Source organism: Penicillium argentinense (genome assembly GCF_028826775.1).
Source record: "Penicillium argentinense strain IBT 30761 chromosome Unknown utg000004l_segment0_segment0, whole genome shotgun sequence".
NCBI classification, from domain to species: Eukaryota; Fungi; Ascomycota; class Eurotiomycetes; order Eurotiales; family Aspergillaceae; genus Penicillium; species Penicillium argentinense.
In genome coordinates, this window is record NW_026622663.1 from 4163828 (window position 1) to 4186849 (window position 23022).

The 23022-nt window shown below is 51.3% G+C and overlaps 7 protein-coding genes across 7 annotated transcripts; 6 read left to right on the forward strand and 1 right to left on the reverse strand.

The window, feature by feature from the left end:
• Window positions 1-2085: 2085 nt before the first annotated feature.
• On the forward strand, window positions 2086-3705 carry N7532_004479 (GMC family oxidoreductase; the record flags this gene model as incomplete). The annotated part of the gene is made up of 1 exon (XM_056616973.1): window positions 2086-3705. One exon carries the CDS (start codon window positions 2086-2088, stop codon window positions 3703-3705), a length of 1620 nt encoding a protein of 539 aa, XP_056477330.1.
• A 737-nt stretch (window positions 3706-4442) lies between these two features.
• Window positions 4443-5970, forward strand: N7532_004480 (putative GTP cyclohydrolase II; the record flags this gene model as incomplete). Its single annotated transcript, XM_056616974.1, has 4 exons — window positions 4443-4523; window positions 4600-5556; window positions 5624-5905; window positions 5965-5970. The coding sequence occupies 4 exons, from the start codon at window positions 4443-4445 to the stop codon at window positions 5968-5970; spliced, it is 1326 nt and encodes a 441-aa protein (XP_056477331.1).
• A 2177-nt stretch (window positions 5971-8147) lies between these two features.
• Window positions 8148-11210, forward strand: N7532_004481 (basic helix-loop-helix domain-containing protein; the record flags this gene model as incomplete). The annotated part of the gene is made up of 1 exon (XM_056616975.1): window positions 8148-11210. One exon carries the CDS (start codon window positions 8148-8150, stop codon window positions 11208-11210), a length of 3063 nt encoding a protein of 1020 aa, XP_056477332.1.
• Window positions 11211-12122: 912 nt separating this feature from the next.
• N7532_004482 (FAD-dependent oxidoreductase) lies at window positions 12123-14636 on the forward strand (the record flags this gene model as incomplete). Its single annotated transcript, XM_056616976.1, has 5 exons — window positions 12123-12415; window positions 12477-12756; window positions 12798-13166; window positions 13216-13856; window positions 13919-14636. 5 exons carry the CDS (start codon window positions 12123-12125, stop codon window positions 14634-14636), a joined length of 2301 nt encoding a protein of 766 aa, XP_056477333.1.
• A 1123-nt stretch (window positions 14637-15759) lies between these two features.
• On the forward strand, window positions 15760-17787 carry N7532_004483 (ferric reductase family protein; the record flags this gene model as incomplete). The annotated part of the gene is made up of 5 exons (XM_056616977.1): window positions 15760-16360; window positions 16415-16476; window positions 16532-16717; window positions 16773-17340; window positions 17390-17787. 5 exons carry the CDS (start codon window positions 15760-15762, stop codon window positions 17785-17787), a joined length of 1815 nt encoding a protein of 604 aa, XP_056477334.1.
• An 897-nt stretch (window positions 17788-18684) lies between these two features.
• Window positions 18685-18891, forward strand: N7532_004484 (Gibberellin 20-oxidase; the record flags this gene model as incomplete). Its single annotated transcript, XM_056616978.1, has 1 exon — window positions 18685-18891. One exon carries the CDS (start codon window positions 18685-18687, stop codon window positions 18889-18891), a length of 207 nt encoding a protein of 68 aa, XP_056477335.1.
• A 326-nt stretch (window positions 18892-19217) lies between these two features.
• On the reverse strand, window positions 19218-22730 carry N7532_004485 (putative potassium/sodium P-type ATPase; the record flags this gene model as incomplete). Its single annotated transcript, XM_056616979.1, is given in 6 exon segments — window positions 19218-20072; window positions 20125-20744; window positions 20761-22019; window positions 22070-22164; window positions 22257-22383; window positions 22441-22730. The coding sequence occupies 6 exon segments, from the start codon at window positions 22728-22730 to the stop codon at window positions 19218-19220; spliced, it is 3246 nt and encodes a 1081-aa protein (XP_056477336.1).
• Between the last annotated feature and the right edge of the window lie 292 nt (window positions 22731-23022).

Below are 23022 nucleotides of genomic sequence, written 5' to 3' on the forward strand. Positions count from 1 at the left end.
GCTTCCTGTGTAAAGACTGTCGACTTGCTTGGCGTATTCCGTCCCTAGGGGGTTTTAAGTTAGTAAATTAAAGGTTGATATAGCTTTAATAGTACATACAACATCAGCTAGTAGCCCCTTGATATCAGCCTTTTGAGAAGTAGATCTGCGACAAGTTGGTCCAGCCAAATTCCCATGAAGGGCGGTTGTTCCATAACGCCCATTCGCTGGATGATCAAGGACTTTATAGCAGTGACGACACATAGCCCCAGGTTTGCCAGTTTTAGTATCAGCAATTTGTTCGAATTGCTCCCAACAAGTAGCTGTACGGTTGGCACTCCAATTCAGTCGTTTCTTCTTTCCGAACTCAGCGTTCAACCACCAAGCGACAAACTCATTCTTCGACATCTCAGAGTACAGAACAGATGCTGTGGATCGACCAGGACAAACACGCTGAAGTGAAGCAGGAATTAGGGGTTAGAGGAATCGGGGCGGAATACAATACTGATTGGAGTGTCTGCTGGCTTCCAGAAGGGTCGGGCGTTCGGAATTGCTCATCGGGGAAGCAGAGAACGGATCAATTGGATCACCCTCATATATTGACGAGGGATAGATATCAGAGAACTGAGAAATTTGAGACATTACCTAAGAAATGACATATTGTGTAGAAAAAGAGAAAGAGAGTCAAGACCTACAAAAAAATCCACAAGTCCTTGAGATTCAGCTCGCTTGTGGGTGCAGTCGTGATCGCGTTGTAAATAGATATATCATATTTTGACCCACTTCTACTCTGAACTATTCTTATAATCGGTTAGATTTTGAGGGTTGTTGAGGGCCGCCCTCCAATAAACCCTCGAAATATGTGGGCAGCCCTCGAAACACTAATCCGCCCTCGATTCTTCGTTGAGTTGAAAGCCCCCTGAATTTAATGCGGGATTCCAGGCGGGATTTTCCCGGATTGAAATATTCAAATATAAATTACGCACCAAAAAACTAATAATTAGGGAGAAAGGATAATGATTCCAGATAAAAGAATGCAAAGGCTATTTATTAATCCTAATCACTTTCGAGAAATCTCAAAGTAAATGGTGTATTAAAGAGGTTGAAGTACAAAGTACGCATCACCTTCGTAGTGTAGCGGATATATATATGTATATTTCTTGAAGTCTACAACACGAAATCAACAACTTCTATAAGTACTACTAACAATCACACTTTGAGCTAATAAGAGTCTGTAAAATTATTATTACCTACTATGATTATTCATTATGCAACTGAATTTCTCAAAATTTCTATACGATCATACAGGAATAGCTTAAGAAAACGACCTATGAACCGATACAGCGTTAAATAACAGTAATTAAATAGAATGAATCAGCAACTTTATCCACCCTAATTAGGAATAGTCGCCTTTTTTTATTCAAACGAGGGCCAGGCGAGGGCCGAGCGGAGGGCCGGTCCCCCCGGCCCTCCAAATGTTTCTGCCGAGGTCTAGGCAGAGGTCCGCGGGCGATCAACAGCACACGAACGGCCAGCCAGCGCGAGCAGCTCACGGCGGTGCTAAAGATAAGGCTCTTAACAGAGAACAAGAAGCTAGTCTGATCGAATGGATGAAGCGAGCGAGGAAAATGTCCTGCCTTTCCAATACCTGAAGGGACGGCGTGTGGGACATTGGACTCGTGGGATTTCGCTGTACTTTATTTCTATCGAACATATATGTACTATTTGTATTTTCAGAGCTCACATATTCAATCGATTTTTATTTCAATTTTACTTCGCGGGGCCAGAAATTCCCCTTGGTACGCTGCATTGGGATAGAAGAGCAGGGACCTGGCCTAAAATAGATCCACGATGGCCAGTCCTACAATACAATTCAAAAGTCGCTCCGCAACTGCACATCTATAGTACCCTAAGTGGTCTTGGTATCATTCGACTTGGGGGCCAAATCTTCGGCCCCTCCGTTCAGCCCGTCAAGGACACCTGCTTACACAAAAGCCACGGAAATCTGCTTACAAGAAGACAAGGCTGCTTACAAAAGGAAGGGCCCTCCTCTCTGGAGATTAACCCTCTGCTTCATTTTCTTACACTCAAGCCCCCACGTTCACTATGGCTGCATCTTCGGAAAGATCATCCTACGACTACATCATCGTGGGCGGCGGCATTGCGGGGTGTGTTCTTGCATCGCGTCTGCATGAAAAGCTACCTGCAGTCTCAATCCTCCTACTGGAAGCAGGGAAGGAAGCGATCGGCCATCCTCTGACGAACGCGCCCCTCGCATGTTTTGGAATACACCACTCGGACCTTGACTGGGACTTCTCGACTGTCCCGCAACCCCATCTCAACAACAGAATCTGCTACCAAGCTGCCGCCAAAGCTCTTGGTGGTGGGTCGTCTATCAATTACGCGACCTGGCTTCGCGGCCCGAAGGTTGATTATGATCGCTGGGCGAAGTTGGTTGGCGATGACCGATGGAGCTACGACAAGCTCTTGCCGTATTTTGAGAAGGTTGGACACACCAACGGAAATGATGGCGTGATCAAGACACGCTCGACTTCTGCGAGTCATGACGACCGGAAGTATCCCCTCAGGGAGATCGTGCGGAAGGCATGGGAAAGTGCTGGATTGCAGTATAACCCCACTCCCAACGACGGTGATCCTCGAGGAATCACCGAGTTGGTGGAGAACTGGCTTGAAGGACAGCGTCAGTTCGCCCACAGGCTCTACAACTTGGATGGAGTCGACGTACTGACCGAAGCTGCCGCTGCGCGTATTCTTATCAGCGCGGAAAAGCGCGCAGAGGGCGTGCAGCTTCTCGATGGTCGCACCTTCCATGCCCATAAAGAGGTTATCGCTTCTTCCGGTGCTTTCAACACTCCCAAACTTCTGCTTCTATCGGGAATCGGACCAAAAGAGGAGCTACAGAAGCACGGAATCCAGCAGCTCGTTGATGCCCCCGAGGTGGGACGCAATTTCCACGACCACCCAGCTGTGGCACTGATCTGGAAATTGAAAGATGAAAATCTCAGACTACCAATGAGCGCGATTGGAACTAATCCTGCTTTTGGATTGGGACTCCCTGCTGACTGGGTCGTTTTCTCTGGGATGGACAAGGACTTGATCTCTGCTGCTTTAGCTAAAGATGGGCTCGCGGCCTCTGACGAAGAGTATCTGTTGGATGGGAGCAACTGTTACACAGAGACGCTCAATGTATATGCGCCAGCTGGAGCTGTGCATGCTGGGATGGACATACCATTTGACGGCCTCCACATCTCCACGCCTGTACTAGGCATGCTGCCAACATCCCGCGGCAGCATCACACTATCATCGAGTGACCCGACCGCAGCACCTCAAATTGATCCGAACTACTTCGCGACGGAGCTTGATCGCGTGATGATGCGTAATGGTGTCAAAAAGGCGTTGCAGGCCTTCGAGGAATGGGCAGATCTAAATGTGACTGAAGTTCCTCCAGAGGGGTATCCCGCGCTTAGTGTCAAATCGACAGATGAAGAGATCGATGCTCGCGTTCGTCGTGTTGCGAACACCTTCTTCCATCCTGCTGGTAGCTGTGCGATGGGTAAAGCCGTGGATGCTGATTTGCGTGTCTGCGGGGTGGATGGTCTGCGAGTTGTTGATGCTAGTGTCCTGCCCACCCCGATTGCGGCTCATTATCAATATTGCATCTATACTCTGGCGGAGAGAGCTGCGGACTGCATTGTGCAAGGCTAGTTCTCAAGAAGATGTTTATTCTGGTTGTCGCTTCGGTTACCAGCCTATTTTGCTTGGTTTGCCCCCAAATCAGGGTTCAGAATCAATATATTGGGATATTAAACGTAGCCTTTCGTCCAGAAATCCTCTCCCATCTGATTTAACGTTCCATATCAGATCGAAATGCATCGAGGCTAATCTTGTCTTCATATTTCTGCAATTTCATCTCCATCAGAATTAAAAAGCGTATTACCACTGCGCCTTCTCTAACCGGAATCCATTAGTAGACCACCATTCCATTTTTTGGGAATTGTCGACTGCGATGTACGAGGTACTTTCACTGCCGATGAACCGATCATTGATGTTTTCAGGGGCAATAATCGCATTCGAAAGACGAGGCATCAACTAAGATAAATGCATCTGGCGGGGCTAGCAGTGTTAGCTAGTAAGAGGATGTCGGGCCGATGGTGGGGAGTGGATATCCAGATAGTGACATCAGCCCCAGCAGATAGGCCTATCTCTAGTGATACCAGTGCCATCACCCTGGCCACCTTGGGACCCAGACGACTTAGCGCCGAAACTAACATTCCAAATGTAACCGAGCGGTTACTGCAGGAGCGACCTGGTGCACCCCAGGAGATAAGGCGATAACGTGCGGGGGAGTGCGATGTCACGGGGTCCGGCCTGACGCGCTGGCTTTCTTTCACCGTCCCCCAAGTCCCTCCTGGAAACCCTTCAAATATCTCCTGAATCCCACCATGTTAGACACCAAATTGTCTCCCACCATGCCGGCCGCTGAACCGCCGTCTCCAACTCAGCGGTATAGCAAGCATATCATCGTAGGGCTCTCCATACTCCATTCCACTCCACTCTACTCCACCCCCGGGCGGGGACCACTAACAGGCAGCATCGCAGTTAACCACCTACCCCGGCCAAAGCGGAATCGATCCCGTACCGCTGGAATGGGGTGCGGTCGATGCTAAATCTCGTGGTCCGATCGTCGTCTCGCGTAGCGGCAACCTGGTGAAGCGTCGCAATGCCATCGGTGCTCACGGAGGCAGCTATAGCATCTACAATGCCCTGGCGATTGCAGCGGGCGACCTCGACGCTGACTTCCGGCCCGACCTGCGTAATAGCGAGCCGACGTTCAACTTCCAGTGGCAGCCTGCTTGGGCGGACAAGACCAAAATCGTGTCTATGGATCCATTCGGCCATGACATTGTCAACAGTTATCGCGAAGAACTAGAACTCGGGTGGGATATCAGACCTACGATGGCAATCACCCGTGCCAATATGAAACTCGCAGAGATCGGCGAAGCAGTCCGCGATGGTCGCCTTAAAGTCGATGGCTCGATCGTGGTCGACTCCTCGGGTGAGGTCCGTGTCACCAAGGTTGCCGTTGAGCCCGTATGGTATCTGCCCGGCGTGGCTGAGCGCTTTGGCGTGGATGAAGGTACTCTGCGTCGGGCTCTGTTTGAACATACAGGAGGCTCATACCCAGAATTAATCACCCGTCCTGACTTGAAGATCTTCCTGCCTCCTATTGGTGGACAGACGGTATATATCTTTGGGCCTCCAGAGCGGGTTTCGAATGAAAATGTCAAGCTGGCTCTGCGCATTCACGATGAGTGCAATGGTAGTGATGTCTTCCAGTCAGACATCTGCACTTGCCGTCCTTATCTTGCTTTTGGTATTGAGGAGGCCATCAAGGAAGCGCAGTCTGGTGGCTCGGGTGTTGTCATCTACTTCCGCAAGGAAGGTCGTGCATTGGGCGAGGTGATCAAGTACCTTGTGTACAATGCAAGGAAACGAGGCGGAGACACTGCCGACAAATACTTCACCCGGACGGAGAATATTGCTGGTGTGCGCGATGTATGTCGATGTGCCTCGGGGGGTCTATTGTTTGAATTAAGTGCTGACCTTCCCTTTTTCTTTTTAGATGCGCTTCCAAGCCCTCATGCCGGATATCCTGCATTGGCTGGGTATCAAGAAGATCGACCGCATGCTGTCCATGTCCAACATGAAACACGACGCTATCGTTGAATCCGGAATCAAGATCCTCGAGCGTATTCCAATCCCTGATTACATGATCCCCAGTGACTCTCGGGTTGAGATTGATGCCAAGATCAACGCGGGCTACTTCACCACTGGTAAACAGTACACAATGGAAGAGCTTGCCCAGGTCAAGGGACGTGGATGGGAGAAGTGGGAGGACGTCACAGTAAGTAGTCCGAAGTTATCCATTTTGGGACGCTTTCGATGAGCTGACGCTTTTTCCAGCATTGAGCATGATGTAATGCTCATGCCGATCGCGGGTAGAGGTGCTGGTTTTATTTCGGGTATCCTTGACGTTTTTATTGTCTTGTATCATGTTCCCAGGAGTTGCCTAACGCTTGTGCATGTAGTGGCAGTGATAGCATTTAAACAAGAGAGAATGAGTTTCGATTCTTGCACGGTCAGTCCAAGTTGAGAGGGAATAGCGTAACACAAGGTCCCCACGTCATGCTAGCTAGCAGCAGCTTTGGAGAAGATCGACATTTGCTATATACCATTGCCGACAGTCGGCTCATTTCCGAGCTCCGGACCTCCAGCATGCCTTTAAGGTAGCAACGGCTCTTTGCATGCCCCGCATGACGACAAGGCTGTGTATGAAAGGGAGCGCCGTACACTGGTGTCGCCCTCTGGTTTCTGCGCTTCAAATATATGACCCTCCTCTTCAATTGACAAAACACTTCACCAGCATAGAATCCAGAGGCACATTCGCGACATTGAAGGATGGGAAGGCTTATGAGCCAGCTTCGTGCTACATTTGAGAGGCTAGATGGTTGCAGGTCTTGGTTCTTTTCACCACATATGCAATCCTCAAGAATGGTGACTACAATCGCTGTTGGCAGCTGACCGTCCATCAGATTACTATGAAATCGCGTCTCTCAGATGTGCGGTGGTGTTGTGTCTCGAACTAGCTGACGAAACCGCCAGGATCCAAGAGGCTGGGAATAGAAATGTCGTTGAAGGAAGGAAGGGGGCGGTAAAAGATATCGTGACGGGCCTGCGGAGATCGAGGAAGGCGCTTTCCAGTCGGAAGTGTTGGAAGATCCAAAAGCTCGCCCCTTGGTTCAAAAATTTCTGAAATCCAGAAAAGAGACCTTCAAAAAGTCCCGCCGAAAGTTGGCCGATATGGTGGCGTCCTCCGCTCCACTCCACGCAGCCATGACGCAGGTTTAGGACCATCTTTCCTATTTCTCTAAGGCTCCCCGCTTCCTGCTTACCCTAAGCGTAGTCTGTTTGCGACTGAGGGGATTTTGGAGTCATTGGGGCCCGCCGACACCGGATCGCTGATCCACTGGGATATTTTAGTGGCAGCCGGACGTTTCTTATTTGCGATGGTCGCTGCAGGTGGAGACTCCAAACGATCAGATAAGATCAAACGCGCCACCCAATTTTCCCGTGTGCCCCAGGTGGCCACAGCGGTGGAGAAGGGACAGCATGCACATCGTCGCTTTCAAGATGTTTTGGGAGAGATATTATCCTTTTAAAACAATGATCTGAAGCCGGGAAAATTGTAGCAGGTTGGCGGCGTGGCGCGGCGTATTCTTGAAGTTGAGCGGAGTTCGGTGGGCAAAGATGGACTGTCACATGCCAGCTGACTCATCAGGGGTGTTTCTCTGTCTGGGCGGTGGCTTGTAAAATACATGATACCAGTTATGCCTGATACGCCGCCGGCCCTGAACAATGGCTGCCCAGTCTGCTGAGTCATTCGCCCATACGCGTACAGTACCGCAGTTCCGGCTGCCGGGAAAGCACAGCCGGATCATACGATCGGAGAAGCTTCCGCCTCACATTGCGGCGATGCGGAGGCACGTTCATCGCGGACTTCTTCCACGATCCCCCCAAGAGCTCGAACTACCTGGATAACGCGCCCGTTTTCCGATTTCGCGTCAGATCAAAACTGCTGGCGATCCACAGCGTTTTTAGCAAAGTGATCGTCTTTGCAGGGGAAACCAATTGACTGCGAGAACCCACCCTCCCAGTTGCAAGAGGGCCCGCCGGCGCTACCGAACAGGAAGTGGGTATCCTTGCCTACCTCTCCGTTCCCATGGACTCTCTCCTGTGGTCGTAACTCTGACAACTCCTCCCCCCTCTTCCAGTTTCTGCATCTCCCGCCTGCACCCACACTCTATCAACTTGAACGACTTCACAACAGCATATGCTCCCAGCGCCTGCACCCAGTAAGTCCGAGTCGATATCACATCCGCTATTCACATATGTGTCTATGAGAGACCGCCGTTGGAGCTACCTGGTCACAAGGCCGTTACTTCGACAGACTCTGAAGTCGCGAGCGCGGGGCTGATCAATCTCAAGTGTTCAATCCTTTGGGACAAAGTGTTCTTAATTCCAATTGAATCTCGACAAAGGCTTAGCATTCGAGTCTCGGGTGCTCGGACACCGCATACATCCCCGGAATGGACAATGATTTCCAACTCTTCTCTCCCCGCCAGCAGTCGGGCGGGGACGAGCCTCAAGAAACATGTTCGCATTCCAATGCAGAGAACTCCAACCAGGACTGGACTCAATGGATGAGATGGGACGAGCCCATGTTCTCGGAGGCAGACCAGAAGCCCATGGATCTTCCATTCGTCTCACCAAACACGACTCTCAGCTCCCCCAGCCATGTTCAGCAAAAAGACTTCTCCCCGAACCTTCCGCTTGGCTTGATGGAGATTCCTTCCAATCAACAAGACGCATACAACCGCAACGGAAGTGCCAGAGGCTCGATCGCCTCAACCTTTCCCGGCCCACGATCTGGCCTCATGTCGCCGATCTCAAGTGTGGGAGTGAGCCGTAAGCGCAAGACGGGCAGTGACGATGATGCCACAACTGTGACTGGACCGGTCCAGCCGGGTAAGAAAATGCCGGCGAAGAAGCGTGCCCACAATGTCATTGAGAAGCGATACCGAGCCAATCTGAACGAGAAGATCGCCGAACTCCGCGATAGCGTTCCCAGTCTGCGCACATCGAAGAATGCGAACGGCGACTCTAACGAGGACGATGAAGACGCGGACGGTGTGCAATCGGCTAGCAAGCTCAACAAAGCTTCCATACTGTCGAAAGCAACTGAATACATCAAACATCTTGAAATTCGTAACAAACGCCTGGAGGACGAAAATACTGGACTCAAAAACCGTCTCCGACAGGTCGACAAAGCGGCCGACCAGGCCGTCACATCGACCGCCTCCGTCTCTTCTCCCAGCAACTACACGGCTTCAAGCGACTCCAATGCTGGCACATCACCGACGAGCGTATTCTCCCAGCCCGAAGAACTCGACAACTCCCCGACCTCCACCCACCCTCCGGAAGGCCTTATCAAGATTCCAGACTCACTTCGACGATTCCGGGAGCACAATGCACCCAAGGGAATATTCGCCGAATCGTACATGTCGTCTTCTCCGTCTAGTGCGCCATACGCCCGAGAGGAGGGATCCCGTCGTCGGTCCAAAATGCCCAACAAGTACATGCTTGGTGCGCTTGCAGGGCTCATGGTGCTGGAGGGCTTTGGCTCCGATGACGAGGAATCCGAGACGAAGGGATTGTTTTCGCTTCCTTTTAGTCTGTTGGACCGCTTCTGGTCTCCTAAAATTCTCGCCCACATGGAGTATTATCTCAGTAACTTCACCTATTCCTGGCACGCACGCGCTATAATGCACTTCCTTCTCCTCGCGACTCTCGTCATCGGCAGTGCATTCATTGTCTTCGTCTATCTTTTCAATGCCCGACCTGTTACAGAACGCGCTCCCACCAAATCGAGTCCCGAGGGCAGGACTGCTCTCTCGTCCAGCGACTTCCGCCGTCAAGCTTGGCTCACGAGCATGCAAAGAGTGGGTGTTCCACGTCACAGGTTCTTCCGCGAATGGTACGTCGTGACGTCGCGATGCTTTGAGTATGTCCTCCGTTGCTTTATGGGCTGGCGACTTTACTCGTGGGCGACTGGAATCACCGAGGAAGACGAGAAAGGACGTGTTAAAACATGGGACATTGCCATTGATGCGCAGCTCACGGGTGGCGACGCTGAAATCAGCAAGAGTCGTCTTGTGCTCACTATCTTTGCTGCTGGTACCCTTCCCTCCAGTCCTATGCGTATGATGCTCAAGGCTTTGCATGTTCGCATTCTGCTTTGGAGAGTTGGTGAGCCCGGTTCCTGGAGCTTCCATGTTTCCAACGACATTGCTCGTGCCCTCGCCAAGTATCAGTGGGCTGTTGCGAGAGAAATCAATGACGCTCTGCCTCAGGGTCATCCTGACAAGCTACCGAGCCACCTTGCTACCCTTGTCAACCTGGATTGTGAAGTCGTTATGATTGACAGCATCATCCAGCGTGCGGTGAACCTGACCTGGAACCGTCCTACACAGGAAGGAACTGGTGATGATGAGGTTATGCTCGACGTCGTGGAAGAAGACCCTGCTATCCAGTGTTCAGTCGATGCTCTTGCGGCGTGGTGGTCAAGTCACCTTTTGCAGAGTGCCTTGCTCAAGTACCTAGAAGCCAGTGAAGGGGGGCCAATCTCGAAGGCCAGCCGTGATGCTTTTAAAGATAACATCCGGATGGCTCTTGACGTGGCGCCCGGACTTTCAGCCGCTTATGCCCGTGCTCTCGTTATGAAGGCTGTCTTTTTCGAGCGAGGACGCGTTGAGAATGTTGGCGCTGTCCTTGCTACTCTCCCGAAGGAGAAGCGCAAGGGTGAACAAAGCCAGAGTGCCAACTTCCTTGACTCTTCGCTTCCTGTCTCTGTTCGCGATGAGATCTCCATTGCTGTCCGCTGTGCGATGATTGCGGCGATTGTGACATCTCGATCATCCGGCGAAAATAATCTCCCTCCATCCTTCACCATTCAGAAGGCCATCAACTGGTTCAACCAGCTCCCGATAGATCCTGTTGAACTGAGCTTGCTCGGTTTCTCTGCTGTCTACCATTTGTTGCATCTCTTGGGTTCCGATGTCGACTACATCATCTCCTCCGACTCTTCCTCTCCCTCGGCTCCTCCATCGGAGGCCGCTTCGGCCGACGACGAGGCCGAGGAGAGGCCCCGTACATCCCGCACGCTGTCGGTCTGCCCTCGCGACATTCCCAACTTGGGTCGTGTTGCTGCGGAGCTCATCTACTGGGCCCGAAACGCTTACAATCCGGCATTCTACGGCTTCTCTTCCAATCTCGTCGAGGTCATCGTCAAATCGTGCAACACTGTCTGTATCAACGCAGGTATCAACCTGGACGAGTTCCTGCAGACGCCACCTCCGGAGATCATGCCGTCACGCAAGCGACGCTCGCGACGTCGTCGTGCTGCCACCACTACATCCGAGCAGTCTCCCCAGAGCGATGCCGACCAGGATCTAATCGATCCCCGCATGGGAAATCCTCTCCGACGAGAGCGGTCTGCCAGCAACGATACCGGATATGGAAGTCTCAGCCTTGAGGAGGACACCCAGTGCATTCCAAATGTCCCCGAGCAAGTGCCCGAGGTCTCTGCCTGAATCTTCGGCCTTGTATTTTCAACGACTGTATGACAATATGGTGTTCTGGTTTGGGATTTGGGTTGTTTCTCGGCGTTCCGCGATCTGACTGTATCATTTGGGGAATAGGGAAATACATTAGCTGCCTCGCTGAGGCTTGGGATGGGACTGAGATGGCGTATTCTGGTCCTTTTGTACGTAGAACTAGAGCCGGTCTGGGGGCTGGTCGGATATTCAATAGCGATGACATTTTATCATTCTTCTATTATTTCCTACTCCTAATCACACTACTTGGCTTGAAGTTCTCTCCACCCACAAGATCAAATGCATGGCTCCAAATTGGTGCATTGAACGACTCGTGAAGTCGAGCTTCGTCAATCGTATAATATCCACGCGGCTTCGTATATGAATATAATCAGGTACTCCATGTCATGGTCGTGAAATATGTGGTGGTCCCGATCGGCTAAGAACGCTGTTGTGATGTGACACATTAATGTGTCTGCGTGGTGTTCCCAACAATTCAACGTGCTCGTACAAATATTCTGTCTTCTACCAGCGCATCACGAGAGCTGAAATATAACTCGCTGTTGCCTAGTGTCTATTTCATTGATTCAGTCACCTGGGGCTCGTAATGGGGTGCTGGTTTTGATCAGACAAGCCCCGGCAGCTACGCCTCGCAGCCTCGCGCCCCAATAACACTATTGGAGACGACCGCGGCGGCGTCGGGCTCCGCTTTTTCAGGGGTCGGCCCCCAAACGGTGCAAGCGACAAAAACCACAGTGCTAAATTTAAATGGCGTCGGACTCGGACATGATCTAGCAGACGCCGTATCCGTCCGAGATTGAGGCTCGGTTGAAAAGCGGCAAGCCGCCTCGCAAATTTTTTGACTCCGTTTCCACTTCAGTGTTGCTCTACCGTCAACCATAATCCATCATGGCGCCGTTCAGGGTCATCATCGTCGGCGGAAGCATCTCCGGCCTGACTCTGGCGAATATGCTGGATCAGTCGGGGATTGACTTTGTCGTGCTGGAAAAACATGCTGTGATTGCCCCACAGCTAGGAGCGGGATTCGCGATCTTCCCCAATGGAGCTCGTGTTCTCAATCAGTTGGGTTGTTATCACCCTCTTGAAGAAGCAAATGAGCCGGTTAATCATTTCTCGGCCATTGGTCCGGATGGCAGGCCCTCAGGTGAACAGTCTGACTTTGGTCGGTATTTTCAGGAATTGTGAGTCATCCATCAAAGAAATGATGTTGAGGTGCATTTATGCTTAGAGTTACTTATTTAGGTTCGGGTACAAGATGCGGTTCATGGACCGGAGAAAGGTTATCGAGACTCTTTATGAGAACCTTCGTGATAAGTCAAAGATTCAGGCCTCGCGCACTGTAATGAAAATCTTGTCTCACTCGGATGGAGTTGAGGTTGAAACGGCAGATGGGTCTGTGTTCTACGGCGACATTGTCGTTGGCGCAGACGGTGTCCATAGTCGTGTTCGGCAAGAGATGCAGCGCCTTGGTGAAGAAGAAACCCCCGGAAGAGATCTGTTTCCTGAAGAAGAATGTCAGTCGGTATACGAAGAAGATGCTGAATATTTATTGACTTTGGGTAGCGTACCTGTGACTACGGGGGTTTATTTGGGATATCAAAAGCTCCGAAGGGTATCATACCTGACGAAGCATTTAAATGCTACAAGGAACGCCGCAGCTACCTCTGTGCCTCTGGTCCTGGAGACACATTGTATTGGATTTTCATGTTCAAGAATGAGAGCAGGACTCAGGGCAAATCCATTCCTCTGTATACAGAGGCAGACCAGGATCGACTAGTTGCCCTGCATGGCGACGACATCGTGAAGCCTGGCATCACGTTCCGGGACATGTTTGAGCGCAAGATTCAAGGCGCCATCGTACCCCTGCAAGAAGGAGTACTGAAACATTGCTTTTACAAGAGAATGGTTCTCTTAGGTGATTCTTGGCACAAGGTAGGTTATTTCCGGATTATCTTTTGAGACCGCATTCTAAATTCATTAGGTCAATCCTTTGAGTGGACTTGGTGGGAACACCGCCATGATGTCTGCTACTGTCCTGGTCAATGAACTCAATAACTTTTTAGGCCGAGAAAACCCCTTGAGCGAGGACAGCCTGTACGAGGCCTTTTCTAATTATCAACGGTCTCGAGAAAACCAAGTTCGCAAGGTAGTCGTTACGGGACACCAGATGCAACGAATGGATGCCCTCGAGACGCGTCTGCTCAAGTTCATTCAGTTGAAGGTGGTCTCTACTTTACCCTTCGAGAATATGTGCAACATGTTTGGTCAAATGTTCGCATCAGCTGTCTATCTCAAGCATTTGCCACTTCCCGAACGCCAGGGTGCTATGCCTTTCACCCACGAGGTTACAATAAGACCTAAACCCCGCTCCGGCGTCGTCAATTGGCTTTCCACGTTCGTTCTTGTTGCCATTGTTCTATTCTTATATCCTCTTACTGAGCAAGAAACACACGCCCCATCCACGGCCACTCGATCCGCGACTTCGTTCACAAAGCGGTTTGGCATGGACATGGACGCTCCAACAAGCATCCAACTCTACTACAACATGTCCATCTCCGTGGTTACTTTGGTCATGTGCGTCGAGTCATATCGGAAATGCTTCTTCATGAGCCCATTAGGCAGGTGGGTCTCTTCGATCAAAATACTCCCTTCTGATTTCGTATCCGACTAATCTAGACTCCCAGTGCCCCTCTCTTCGGGATAGCTGCTTTTTTTGTCGGCTGGCAAATTGTTACACCCGTATACTTTGCTCTTTTCGTCTTCTCGACGGGGGCTGCTGCATACTACTACCCTTCTGCACGGGCGATCGATCTAGCCACAGCCAAGAGCCTGCCAAATGCCTACCTCGTCAACTACTTACCCGTGATGATCTGCAATCTTGCATCGTCCCCGCTCAGCTCACACGTGTGGGCCATCTCACATGCCACCCTGCCACTCACGATCCAGCTTATCGCCAAATGGCACGCGCGACGGTCTAGCCAGTCTAGCATGCGGGGTCCAGCTCTTCTATGGAGCGATGGAGACCTGGAATACATTTCCACCGTGTTTGATTCGCTGGCGCCAATCGTACATCTTGCGTGTCACTGGCCGATGGCCAAGAATGGGGCAATAGAGCCCAGGATGGTCTCTCTGTGCAATCTTTTCTTCTCTGACAAGACTTATACAGGTTATGCTGCTAGTGCACTTATGCTCGATGCGCTGATCTTTGTCTTCATTGTCTTTATCTTGTGGGATATCCGGCGAGTCCATGCCTTCACAACGATCTCGCGCTGGGATATTATAAATAACGTCACCGTTGGCCTCGTTTTAAGCCCTGCTGTGGGCCTTGCTCTGCTGTGGGCAAAGCGAGAGACCCATTGGGAGGCATCACGGCAGAGAAAGAAACCTGCCGTGGAGGTCTGATCGCAAGAACCAATGTAAAGGAAGGTCACTTCACGATGGTCGGCATTAAACGCCGGTAGGTTGATGTCCAGATTAGGAAATGGTATTTTTTCTACTTCCCTCGTCACACTTTCTTACTAGGCCTTTGCTGGGATGGATGTCATGCTTGTCAAAGGCCTAGAACTTAGAGTTTTACAACCTCCTCTTCAGGACTTGTGGATTGGGAGGCATGGCGTCACATACCACCTTGTCTCCACAATCTAACTGGACCATTGTTTACCAGCGTTGCAGTTGCGTCCCAAGTCATCGGATCGTCGCCCATGCTCTTCTCCGGGGCTCCGCGCGATCTGACGGATATGACGCTTAGATCTCAATTGTTCCCCAATCGCAGCGACGCAGATCAGTTTTCGCAAACCTTAGGATCTGAGAAGACTGAAAATGCAGTCCAGGGGTAAATTGTGGTCAGTAGTGGTGCCGGGTTCGCACTATTCGGGCGGGAACAAGGGATGAGGCCGAAGACGGCAGCGTCAGTGCGGCTTCAACAAAATTCCGTTTTCGGCTTGCCGACGATCAGGGAAATAACAACCACACTCCCTGCTTCGGGACCAACAATGCAAATCAACTGTCAGAACCGGCGATGGCACGCACAGGATTACGCATGCCCTGTCTCTTTGCTTCGCGCCGGCGGGCGCTAAGATCTAGACTTTGCGCCATCCCTTGGGCGACGCCCGCCGCTGACAGTCTGCATCCCGGTTAAGCTTAAGCTGGCCCCGATATGGCACCGCCCGATTCGTCTGGTTACACTCACGTTTTCATGGGGGTCGCCCCTCCCGAGGAATGACGGAAGCTCCGATTCGGCAGGGAAGATGTCTGCCAGGCCTCAGGGGTCGATGACGGCATCCAGGTGCGGGCACTGGGCCAAGACTGTTGAATACAACATTATGGCGGCGATTTCGTCTTGACACGCGCTGATCATATTTATCTTTTTCTTTCTCGAACCCAAACACTCTCCCTTTCGCTTTTCTTTCCTCCGGTATCAGCCTCCCAGGAGACGCTGCCATCCACCGGTGTTGGGCCGCCGACGACATTTCCTCCTTCCTTTTCGAGTCTATATATACACGATTTCGACTTTTCGCATGGCAATATGGGTGTTCAACTCAAGGGAAGTGGCCCCGGTGAGCCACCGATGAACCCATTTGTAGCCGTACCACTATTCGCCGTGGGAGGCTTCGTCGCTATATTGTTTTTCTGGCGAACAGCCATTCGCGTTCGACACCGCCAGAGATCAAAAGCCGCCCTACAAGTCGACAACCAGAGCCAACTATCTCGGACTGGTGGTGTGAATGCAAGCTTGAAGAAGCATATATTCTATGCACCACTCTGGGGCTTCCGCCATAGCCGGGAGTTCCGACTATTCGGGCTTCATATGGGATCTATTCCGTTGCGACTGGAGGTGATTCTATTAGCATTATACCTGCTGTTGAACTTCATCTTTGTTGTGGTGACCGTGGACTGGTGGGAGGACTTCTCCAAGAAGATGTTCCAACTCAAGTATGCTGCTGGTCACTTGGCCGTGATGAATACCCCTGGTTTGGTTTTGAGTGCGGGCCGAAACAACCCGTTGGTGCCTGTTTTGGGCTTGTCATTTGACACATTCAACTTTATGCATCGCTGGGTTGGACGGACTATCGCACTGAACGCGATTATTCATATGGCTGCAGTGTTGGCAAACCAGGCCTATTTGAGTACATCTTGCCCTCTTAAACGCAAAAGCTCTTTTAGTGTCTAACGCGAAGCAGATGGTATGAACTATATCCTGGACACAATCTGGCACATGCCATTCTATATCTATGGTCTAGTTGTACGTGTGGCAGTCGCTTAAATTACCCGAAACCTCTCTGACATCCATTGTCTAGGCTCTCCTTGGGTTTGTTTTCATTTTCTTGCAATCGTTGTCGCCGGTTCGACATTCATTCTATGAGATGTTCCTTCATCTTCATATCGCTTTGGCTATCATGTCATTTGTTGCTCTGTGGTATCATTTGAAAAACTTGCTGCAACAGCGCGTGCTCCTAGGCACTGTGATCATCTGGGGACTCGACGTACGTTGACCAACCCCTCATTGATTAACCAGCATGAGATACTGACTATTCCCAGCGCGTCGGCCGACTTGTACTTCTGATTTGGAGAAACTGCGGCAAGCGACAAACCACAGCGACAGTCGAAGCGCTCCCCGGCTCTGTTGCCCGGGTGGACGTCGAAGTCTCGAGAGCCTGGAGCTTCCGACCCGGTCAATATCTGTATCTCTACATGCCGTGTCTGGGTCTTTGGACGTCTCATCCGTTCACAGTCGCCTGGTCATCCGCCAGTGCTGGATCCTTGGATCTGACCGAGAAGCGAAGCTCTAGTGATTCCCTCGCCACGCTGCTAGGTGGCTCCGAAACGACTACCATGTCCGTCCTAATCAAGGGTCAAGATGGGTTCACACGGCGGCTTTTGGATAAAGTGGAGGATTCGCCAGAAGGGCGAATCAAGGCGACGGCACTGGCAGAGGGTCCGTTTGGTGGTATTCACTCGCTTGCCTCGTACGGAACTCTGCTGCTTGTTGCTGGGGGCATTGGTATCACCCATCCCATGTCCTATCTGCATGAGGTGGTAATCAACTTTGCGTCGCGCAAGACGGCTACTCGCAAGGTACACCTTGTATGGATGATCCGAAGCTTAGGTAGGGCTCTCAATCTATCTCATCGGGGTATCGACTAATCTCTATCTAGATCACTTGGCATGGATCCATAATTGGATGACCGATATATTCAACCATGACTCCCTGAACAGTACAATCAATCTCAAAGGCGAAACATATTTCCAGTTCCCGGGTCTGATGCTTTCCATCAGTGTCCACGTCACGGAACACAAGGAGACATTCGAGGAGTTCATTCCTGCACCCGAAACGCCCTGGACGCAATGCGCACCTTCCAATGTACCGGTCAACGTACACTACGGCAAACCGTCCTTCCAAACACTGCTGGAAAATGAAAAGGCGGAGCAAGTCGGTGCATTGGCTGTCAGTGTTTGCGGCCCCGGTGGCCTGGGTGACAGTGTCCGCGAAGCTGTTCGGAATGTACAAGGAGAGAGAACTGTGGATCTTTTTGAAGAATCATTTTCGTGGTGAGGTTCACTGATTGTTGAGGTGAACATTTTGTTAATAAAATTTGTTTTGCCATGATGTTGCTGGCAAGTACATTGAGATAGTTTACTATACTAATCTCTAATACATAGCCTTTTATCATTGAACATGAGCGATCTCCAGCATGACCGCATAAACTCGGCTGATTGTCAGTGTCTCTATACTACCTCGACTAGTGTAGTATAGAGTGCACAGACCCAAGCAATCCTACCCCACGTCCACCCCACCATCGCAGAAATAGTGGCGGTCTATTACTCTTGCTTTAACCAAGCTGTGTCGAGTGGCTCCCCTGATCGAATCATTTGGATGGCGCCGCCAGCCACACGGCAGGTGGTGGACCCATCATCTTGGGGTTGGTCGGTACTCGCTGTTCGGTGTTCAGAATGGCATGTCGAGGGCAAGGATTTCCACCAAGACGCAGGGAATTGGTCTGATCCACTGTCATCGTTCCAGGGACTTAGTCGGCTTGTGAATAATACTCTGCAGTTTAATCACGCGCTTTGGACGTTGATCAGGCTAATCCGCATATTCCGCTAATATGCGAATGTCCCCGGCATTCCGAACAATCTTTGCGCAGGCTCATACGGGATGAGTTTGTTCGATTGCAGACGTACAGAGTCGATCGTTATTGCGGTGTTTGTGGAATCACACAAGTGCAGAAGCCCACACGACATCCTACCCTAAATGGTAGGATATCGGTGAATCGACTGTCAGCGGGGAAGAAGACCTCGGAAATGACCCTGGAGGAAATTCATCGTCAAGAATGCTGAATACCCCACTAATGTCATGCGTCACACTTCTCAAATTTCCGACCATCGATTTTGAGCATAGAATATCCCCGTTAATATGACGACCACATTATCGTCCGTCCCCGTTGTCGACATGGGCCCTCTTGGAAATCCCAATGGAGCATCCGCAGACGAATGGACGGCCCTCAGAAAGCAGTTACACGATGTATTCGCGACAACCGGCTTCGCCTACCTCATCAATGTGTCCTTGACGTTCAACCTCGCCGAGCCGAACGTCTGGCCAGATGAGAGTGTTCTTCCAGCTCGACCCAACTTCGAAACTCTCTACGTCGAGCTTTAGCGTCTTGCATCGAAGCTTCTGTGACTTTAACAATGTCCAGCAGGCATTGTGCGTTTTGGAAGAAGTATGGAAGCGGCGAAATGGGGGCGATCATGGAACCGGAGACTGATGTTGATTGGCGTGATGTGGTTGGTCAACAAGAACGTCTTTTGTTAACTTGAAGTCGAATAGTGGTGAAAAAGGATAAATGTATTGAAAAGGAGTGAAGCAATCACATTCTGCAGTAAAATAACTGAAGAAAACTCAACTACTGAGTAACAGTAGTATCCCGGTATACCGCCGTGTTGAATCTACGATACCCATCACCTCTCCTCGCCAGGAGAGCATCACTTCATCTCCACACTCGCATTGGCACTCATCTCAACGCTTGCATTGGCGCTCATAGACAACGGCGTAAGTGTACTGAGACCAGCCCTCGTCTCTGCCGCCTCTAGCGTCATCGGAGCGTGTTTGCCGCTACCAATGCCATACGCCCGCTTCACTGCCTTCCAGCTCTCGACACAGGCGAGGTACGTCACTGTACATCCAAGTACAATACCCCATTCCCACGTGATCGCGTGGTGTTTAAAGACAAGCTGGTTCACGACCGGGAGATAAATTACAGGGAAAGCAATGACGAAGCCCGCCATAACCGCCCAGAAAAGGAATCTGTTTCGCCAGATCGTCGAGAAGACGGATCGCTTGCGAGGATATCCGACTGGGTCCATGTTGAATAGGGACCAGGAGAAATGTTTTACTTCCCAGGCTGTGACCAGCAATAGGAAGGTCAGTGTTGCATAAGTTGTTGCTCGGGCTCGGAAGACAATGTCGCAGGATGGATTGTAGCCTTGGTTGCACCCATCGCCCAAATCTGAAGTTCCTGTCCCAGCGGCATAAATGACACAGACGAAGGAGACGAGACAGAGAGACCCCATGAATGTCCCGTAGATCATTTTGTCTGTGATTAGCTCGCGGGTGAAGACGCCGATGCGGAGGTCATGCGGTGGGCGGTACATGATGTTTGGTTGGGCTTCTTCTAGGCCTAGGCCGACGGCTAGGAAAGAGGAGGTGATTAGGTTGGCCCAGAGGATTTCTAGTGGGGAGAGTGGGAAGACGGAGTCGCCGCCTGCGTCTTTGAATGCGAGAGCTATCAGGAGGAGGATTACTTGAGCAATGTTTGAGATGAGAAGATGCATGAGGAACTGTTGAGAAGGTCAGCATGAATAGAAATTCAAGATAGAATGGAATTCGTACCTTTTGGATATTATCAAACAACCTCCGACCCTCCTCAACAGCTTTCACAATTGAAGAGAAATTATCGTCGGTAAGCACCATATCCGCCGCTTCCTTGGCCACGTCACTCCCATTCTTGCCCATGGCAATACCAACATCAGCCCTTTTTAAAGCTGGCGAGTCATTCACTCCGTCTCCCGTCATCACGCAAAATGCCTGACGACGATGCATGGCTTCGACCATCCTGACTTTCGTGGTCGGACTACAGCGAGCAATGACGAGCGGAAGGTCCTCGATCGTATCGATTTCAGGATCGGTCAATCTATCGAACTCGTCCGCGGCCATGACCAATTTGCTGGATTTGGATGGCTCCGCAGCTCGGTCGAGAATGCCCACTTCAAAGGCAATGGCTGTTGCTGTTTTAATATGATCGCCTGTCAACATGTGCACGGCGACCCCTGCCATCTGGCACTTGCGTACAGCTGCGGCTGTCTCGATACGGGGAGGGTCGTAGAGGCCGACGAGGCCACCGAAGAGAAGATCTGTCTCGGCTGCTTTGCGTGGAGATACCATGTCGGGCTTGTCGATGGGGGGTGCTTTTCTGGGCGATGCAGAGAACACGGAGTCCTTCTGCGGCCATTCTGTCGGCTGTCTTACGGATGCTTTGTTTTTCGTCTTCACTAACTGCAAGACTGGGGATGACAGCCTCTGGTGCGCCTTTTGTGTAGACTTCATGGCAAGTTCCCTCTGGGTTGCTGTAAACGACTGTCATCTTCTTGATAGCCGAGTCGAATGGATATTCTGTATGAAGCTCCAGGTCCTGGCGGTTGATCACAGCGCTCTTGACAAAGCCGAACCGCATAGCCAAGACATGCAAGGCAATTTCAGTTGGTTCCCCAACCGCCGTCCATACTTCGTTCTCACGCTGTACGACGGAGAGGTTACAGAGTGCCAGAGCCGAGAGAAAGGTATGCAAAGCAGGATTTTCTTCTATGGGATAGCCTGATTCCCAGTCGATCTCATCCAGCTGCACCACTCCGCTGGTTGGATCATATGGATCCGTCGTCTGGCGCACCGTCAATGTTCCAGCTCCGGGGATCCACGCAGATCGTGCAATCATCTTGCCCTGTGTTAGGGTACCTGTTTTGTCGGAACAGATATTCGTGACACCGCCAACTGCCTCTAGACACTGCAACTTACGCACGATGACATTCCCTCGCGCCATCGCTTTGGTGCCTACCGCCATGGTGATGGTGAGAACGGCGATGAGTGACTCGGGGATGACGGCCACGGCGACACAAATCCCGTAGATCAAAACTTCGCCTTGCACATCCCACAGATTGACTGAGAAAACGATGATCGCCAGGATTATGGCCAAGACAAAGAGGAGCAGTGCAAATTTGCTCAGCTTGACCTGCAGTGGGGTGCCGACGAGGCCCAAAATATTGCCAAAGAACGACTTGATCCGGTACAGTGTGCGAACGAGGGGACTTTTGTCACTCGCCGTGGCATCTTGATCTTGAAGAAGTTGGGCGATCTTGCCCACCTCCGTGCTCATACCTATCGCGACGACGATCCCGGTTGCTCGGCCTTGAGTCGTGCTGGAACCCGAGTATGCCATATTCGTCCGGTCGCCGATGGGAATATCGGCCGCAGTTAAAGTGGCTAGTGGTGTTTTCAGGACCGGCAAGGATTCGCCCGTCAGAAGGGCCTCGTCCGTGGAAATATTCATTCCGTCGAAGAGCCGTAGATCTGCCGGGACGATATCGCCAACGGCCAGACGGACTATATCTCCGACCACCAGCGACTCGGCCTTGACGGAGGTCACACGCCCGTCCCGGATCACTTTGCATATTGGCGCCGATAGTCGGTGTAAAGAGAGAATCTGTTTCTCAGCTTTGTAGTCCTGGGCGAATCTATTCACATCAGTATATTGGAGGTCGTGGGTGGAGCTTGAACTACCTACCCAACGACAATATTCAAGAGAATGACGGCTGTGATGACGCCGCCTTCGATGTAATCGTCAATTCCAAAAGACAAGGACATGGTAATCAGGAGAACCTAGAGGTCATATTGTTAGACTCTAGTCCGGAGACCCACTTCCATACACTGTAGATGCTGTAGATGCTGGTGGGAGTAAAAGAACGACTTACAATCGTCAAACTGTTCGACACCTGTCTTAGCAATATCCCCCAGATGGAGACACTCTCGACTTCGCGGACGGCATTTGGGCCATCCCGCTGCAAACGCGCGTCTGCCTCGGTGCTGGAGAGTCCATTTCTAGACGACGGTCAATATCATGCCCGGTGCACCACTCGTAACAGGTAGTCTGCATACTGCAAATGTGTCTGGATGAGGTCTGCAATGTCGCCAGGCTCCAGGAAATGGGCATCCTTGAGACGATCCTTTGCTCTTTCATTCGGACTGCCGGATGCATGCTGATCGGTGTCGGCAGACCTAGACACTAGAGCTCTGGGATGACTGACCGGCGTCGTCACCGGTTTCTCATTGAGGTCGTACGATGGTACGCTTCGGCGTTCGGGTGTTTCTTGGTATCTGGGCTCCGTATAGGGACCTATAGGAGGCTCCGTCGATTCCTCGACAGCGGGAGTCGTCTCAATGCCCATTCAAGTGGGTGGGAAGGAACAAGTGAGAGAAGTAACGACTTGATTGAGTCGAACTTGCTAGGTGTTTCTCTTCTTTGTAATAGGAAGGCGCAGGGAAAAGAGTGAGGGCGCGGAGAGAGGTAGAGTGACTCCCGGGGTGTTTGAGGAGTGTATTTGTACTGGTTGTGGTGAGAGCGGGGGAAGCTCTTGGAAGTCTTGTCCTTTGTCACCGCCACGATATCATTGGGGAACGCTGGCACGAATGCTTGGCTGCTTTGCAACTGGCCGCGGCAGCTTCGCAAAGATACCGGTT